This window comes from Phytophthora parasitica, assembly GCF_000247585.1.
Source record: "Phytophthora parasitica INRA-310 unplaced genomic scaffold supercont2.17, whole genome shotgun sequence".
Classification (NCBI taxonomy): Eukaryota; Oomycota; class Peronosporomycetes; order Peronosporales; family Peronosporaceae; genus Phytophthora; species Phytophthora nicotianae.
In genome coordinates, this window is record NW_008649003.1 from 134,194 (window position 1) to 134,781 (window position 588).

The window sequence follows — 588 nt, forward strand, 5'->3', positions numbered from 1 at the left end:
ATGACCCCAGAAGAAGTTCAGGAATGGATGCTCACGAACGAAGACTTCGACTGGGAACAGGGCGAGCCAGAGGCTGTTGTGAAGATTGCTGGCAAAGGTGTACAAGATGCAGACGGAAACCTGTACTTCGCAGGCTCCAAGACCCTCGATAACGCCAACGTAGACCTACTCAACATTTTTGTTGCACGTATCAACGCCGACGGAACTCTCGGCTGGACCAAAGAGGCAAATGCTCAAATTCTAATTGTATGTTACTCTGTATAGACCTCAGTTTTCGCTAATATTTGTTGCAGTGGGGAACGGATCAAGCGGACGCAGCGACATCAATCGCCATAATAAACGAGACAGATTTTACAACCGGCACAATGATAGAGTATCTCTATGTTCCAGGATACACGTGGGGCTACCTCGATGAAGGAGGCCATGCTCTCAACGGGTTCGGTCAATATGGCGGTCGAGATGTCGTGCTGGCCAAGATATCGCTAAGCGGAGAAAAAATATGGATGCGTCAGGTATGTTGTTCCAACTCCCTCTACAAAATATCACTCATGATTTTTTTTTGGTTTTTTTTTTATCAATTTATTAAAG

The 588-nt window shown here is 45.7% G+C and overlaps 1 protein-coding gene across 1 annotated transcript in view; it reads left to right on the forward strand.

The window, feature by feature from the left end:
- PPTG_09068 (hypothetical protein) overlaps nt 1-588 on the forward strand; it is a gene marked incomplete at its 5' end in the record, with an annotated part of 21,358 nt that continues 20,770 nt past the window's right edge. The window contains 2 exons of the mRNA XM_008903923.1: nt 1-246; nt 294-512. Coding sequence (XP_008902171.1) covers nt 1-246; nt 294-512 — 465 coding nt within the window. The remainder of the gene's footprint in view (nt 247-293; nt 513-588) is intronic.